The sequence below is a fragment of the Limulus polyphemus genome, unplaced genomic scaffold (genome assembly GCF_000517525.1).
Source record: "Limulus polyphemus unplaced genomic scaffold, Limulus_polyphemus-2.1.2 Scaffold3768, whole genome shotgun sequence".
NCBI classification, from domain to species: domain Eukaryota; kingdom Metazoa; phylum Arthropoda; class Merostomata; order Xiphosura; family Limulidae; genus Limulus; species Limulus polyphemus.
Window position 1 is genome coordinate 67,590 of NW_013669378.1, and position 4,818 is coordinate 72,407.

General features: G+C 34.0%; 1 protein-coding gene across 1 annotated transcript in view; it reads right to left on the minus strand.

Moving 5' to 3' along the window:
* LOC106470006 (nose resistant to fluoxetine protein 6-like) overlaps positions 1 to 4,818 on the minus strand; it is a 36,130-nt gene that overhangs the window by 14,975 nt on the left and 16,337 nt on the right. Inside the window, exons 4-5 of the mRNA XM_013930526.2 lie at positions 3,302 to 3,417; positions 1,323 to 1,493 (exon numbers count right to left, since the gene is read on the minus strand). Of these exons, the coding sequence (XP_013785980.2) occupies positions 1,323 to 1,493; positions 3,302 to 3,417 (287 nt within the window). The remainder of the gene's footprint in view (positions 1 to 1,322; positions 1,494 to 3,301; positions 3,418 to 4,818) is intronic.

The following is a 4,818-nucleotide window of genomic DNA, read 5'->3' on the forward strand; positions in this document are numbered from 1 at the left end:
GTTGATTTTTAGCCTTTGGTTCTTATATATATTTATATATATATATATATATATATGTTTACAATTATTTAAAAGTTACGTGTTACAAACATCTGACATTAATTAATGTTTTATTATTATTATTAGTGGACGACTATATACTTGCAAAGACTTCTGTTTCTAGTTGTCACGTGAAAGAACCAATACGGTTGGACGCCAGTCAGACTGCTGTCGTGTAAGCTTGTACTTTACTACCTACCTATCAATGATAATTTAATAAGGAAATAATAAAGTTTATAATTATTTATCAATCACTGTAACAATTAGTTTTATTGTTGCCGGAAATAATAAAGTTTATAAATATTTATCAATCACTGTAACAATTAGTTTTATTGTTGCCGGAAATAATAAAGTTTATAAATATTTATCGATCACTGTAACAATCAGTTTGCCCCCAGTGGTACAGCGGTATGTCTGCGGACTTACAACGCTAGAATCCGGGTTTCGATACCGGTGGTGGGCAGAGCACAGATAGCTCTTGTGTAGCTTTGTGCATAATTAAAAACAAACAAAAAAAACAGCATCAACAACAATCAGTTTTATCGTTGCCGGAAATAAAAAAGTTTATAATTATTTATCAATCAGTTTTATTGTTGCCAGAAATAATAAAGTTTCTAAATATTTATCAATCACTGTAACAATCAGTTTTATTGTTGCTGGAAATAGTAAAGTTTCTAAATATTTATCAATCACTGTAACAATTAGTTTTATTGTTGCGAGAAATAATAAAGTTTCTAAATATTTATCAATCACTGTAACAATCAGTTTTATTGTTGCCGGAAATAATAAAGTTTATAATTATTTATCAATCACTGTAACAATTAGTTTTATTGTTGCGAGAAATAATAAAGTTTCTAAATATTTATCTTTATTATTTCTGGCAACAACAAAACTGATTGCGTACAGGTATTCTTCTGTTTTACGTCAGTTTCGGGATCAAGCATTGAAAGTTTTGATTACCACAACTATAAATGTTTTGTCCTCGGAATTGATAGAACATCCTATCGACAAACTCGATCACTGCGAGTCTCGAGTATTTCACCATTTGTTTGTAATAAACTGTATGAGGCTTTTTTTACACTAAATATAGAAACGTTAATTATAAGAAATTATGAAAAATTAACAGTTACGATTTTCGTAATTTCTCTGTCAATTAAAAAACAAAACAAATTGTAATGAATCAAAATAACAGAGACTGTTTTCTTGTACTTACTTAACGTAACCAAGATAACCCAGTCGTTTGTATGATAATCTATAACAAATATGATTCGTCTCGTACTTACGAAAAGTTATCAAGATGGCCCAGGCGTATGTGTGACACAATATAACCCATGTTATCGTGATGAATCGAATCCCGTTTAAAGCTGACAAGTTTCCTGGCTTTTCACTCAAATCAAATAGCTGTTTGCCATTGGTGTAGAGAGAAAATGCTACAAGCGACCGAATCAGTTGGCCTAAAAACAATTACTATCGTTTATGGACATATATATATATACTTATATTTAACATATGGACATCGTAATAAGAAAGGGTATCAAGGTTACGTAATTTGAAGAAAACATTACACTGATATAGGAGACAACATTATATTAATTAATATATGAAATTATAAAATTAAATCTCTTTGTAGTTTGACTGAGAAAGTTGCGTTGTATATATTTCGTTTAAATATATACACAATTTCCGTGCTGAAAATTAGACCACGTGTGTTTAGGTTTTAAGATATCACACGTTAAGCCAATATTAAGCCAATACATTTACAGTTTCTTACAGAAAGGGCAGATCTGTTATTGAAAAATTATCATTAATTATATAGCAACCGGAGAGGTTATTTACTTTTATCTCGTATCATAGATTTAGTTTCGCATCATATTTCAAACCGAAACTGAAACCTAGCGAGTGAAGGTTTAAAAGTACAAAGTCCACTTTGAACGCTAGCTATCAGTTTATGTGTTCCAATCTTGCTTTTTACTAAAACAAGTAGAATTTTCATGAAGAAACATTCAAACATTCTAAAAAATGCTGTAGTTCACAAAAGCTACAATGAGGAGAACAGAAACACTACAATAAACATACAACGAGGGGATATATAGAGGAAAGACATGTTAACTATAAGCAAGTTAGTGAATTATAAGTTACCATGAGAGTTTCTAATATAAAAAGATAGCATTACAGCGCGAAATAGTACAATGGAGAGAAAGCAATTATCAGAAGCTTCCAGTAAAAAAAAATAAGCAATAGACGAAATGAGCTGTGTTCGCTACAGAGATCAAACCTAAAATTGTAAGGTTGTAAGCTCCGAAGCTTACCGCTAAGCCACCACAGAAGAGATATTTTCATTGTTGTTGTTTCCTTCGTACCAGTAAAAAAAGCTAAGCAATAGACGAAATGAGCTATGTTCGCTGCAGGGATCAAACCTAGAATTGTAAGGTTGTAAGCTCCGAAGCTTACCGCTAAGCCACCACAGAAGAGACATTTTAATTGTTGTTGTTTCCTTCGTACCAGTAAAAAAAGCTAAGCAATAGACGAAATGAGCTATGTTCGCTGCAGGGATCAAACCTAGAATTGTAAGGTTGTAAGCTCCGAAGCTTACCGCTAAGCCACCATGGAAGAGACATTTTCATTGTTGTTGTTTCCTTCGTACCAGTAAAAAAAGCTAAGCAATAGACGAAATGAGCTATGTTTGCTACAGTGATCAAACCTAGAATTGTAAGGTTGTAAGCTCCGAAGTTTACCGCTAAGCCACCATAGAAGGGACATTTTAATTGTTGTTGTTTCCTTCGTACAAGGTTACACGATGGGCTATCTACACTCTGTCCGCCGAGAGGAATCCAACCCTGGATCTTAACAATCTAATTCCGTAAACTTTTTTGGTTATTACAACGGGTATCAAAACCAGAATTTTGGAGTTATAAGCCTTCAAGGCTTACCGTTAACCCAATGGGAGGTACAGAGGTAAAATATTTTAATAAAATTTAAAGAAAAAGGATACAGAACATTATTGCTGACAAGAAACACATAAATGAGTTTAAAATGTAAAAATTGAGCCTGTCAGGAAAACGACTGTAACAAAAAGCAACAAAAAACTGGAAAGTACAATAAATAAGGTCGTGGCAGTTTCCACCGTAAAGCTCAGCAGACTCTACAAGGAATCTAACGTTTTACTTCTCAGGCGACTGTAAATCGTATATTATCAAAAGGACAAAAAAATCATATATCAGTAAAAGAATTTTAATAATTCTACAGTTTAAAAGATATTTACCATTATTTTCGATCTTCGTCGTGAAGCTATTTTTTTTCTGTTTTCCACCATAAGTTCTGAACAAGTCCAGACCTGTCCCTATGGTAATCAAAAGGCCAAACGCAGCCAAAACACATCTATTCATAGACAAAAAAAAAAAGTGTTTGTTTTAATGTCCTCTGAAACTAAATGTCATTAACATGCATTATTCTCATTTAGATATAAAGTTTGTTTGTTTGTTTTTGAATTTCGCGCAAAGCTACACGAGGGCTATCTGCGCTACCCGTCCCTAATTTAGCAGTGCAAGACTAGAGGGAAGGCAGCTAGTCATCACCACCCACCGCCAACTCTTGGGCTACTCTTTTACCAACGAATAGAGGGATTGACCGTCACATTATAACGCCCCCACGGCTGAAGGGGCGAGCATGTTTGGTGGGACGGGGATTCGAACCCACGACCCTCAGATTGCGAGTCGAGCGCCCTAACCACCTGGCCATGCCGGGCTAGATATAAAGTACCTACAGAAAAGCGAGATGAATAATTGGTTAAGACATCAAGGTATTGTAATTGAACTTCGAAAGCTTCTCTACATTTGACATAATAGTTTAGAAAAGTAGATTTCTATCTGTTTATTAAAATAGTAAGTCTTTTTTGTTTGTTTGTTTTGAAGTACTGATAATATCCTCCGTTAATGTGGTTTCGTCTAACAGAAATATTTAAATTATCTTAATGATTATCATTTTGGTTGTTGTTTTTTTATAGTACTCAAATCTGCAATGTTATTTGGTTGGAATGTATACTTTACAACTCATAACGGATGCAGTTATACATGCGAAAATGAAATACGCACAGCTGACAACATTGCCTGAAGTGAGTTTTTTTTATTCCTGTTTCACGCGCTGCTTTTGGATTTCTTACAGCATTATATCTCCTACTGTAAACGACGGAACATATTCGAATTTTGGGGTGGGGTGGGATGGGATGGGATGGGGAAGGCACCTTAATGTGACCATTGAATTCAAAACTGGAAAGTGACTTTCTCACTACCAGGTCAAATTGGGGTATACGTGCCCACCCACCACCAGATCCGCCGCTTATGTCTTCCGAAGTAACGTTATTCAAGTTAGTTTGTTTCTTTTAACTTTCAGGCAACAATAAAACTTATTGTTACAGTGAATTATAAATATTTAGATACTTTATTATTTCTGGCAACAATAAAACTGATTGATAAATAATTATAAACTTTATTATTTCCGGCAACAATAAAACTGATTGTTACAGTGATTGATAAATAATTATAAGTTTAACGGTGACGTAAAACAAGAGGATACCTGTATTTTAACGATGACGTAAAACAGATTGATACCTGTACTTGAACGGTGACGTAAAACAGAAGGTTACCTGAATTTTAACGGGACGTAAAACAAGAGGATACCTGCGTTTTAACGGTGACGTAAAACAGAAGGTTACCTGAATTTTAACGGGACGTAAAACAAGAGGATACCTGCGTTTTAACGGTGACGTAAAACAGAAGGTTA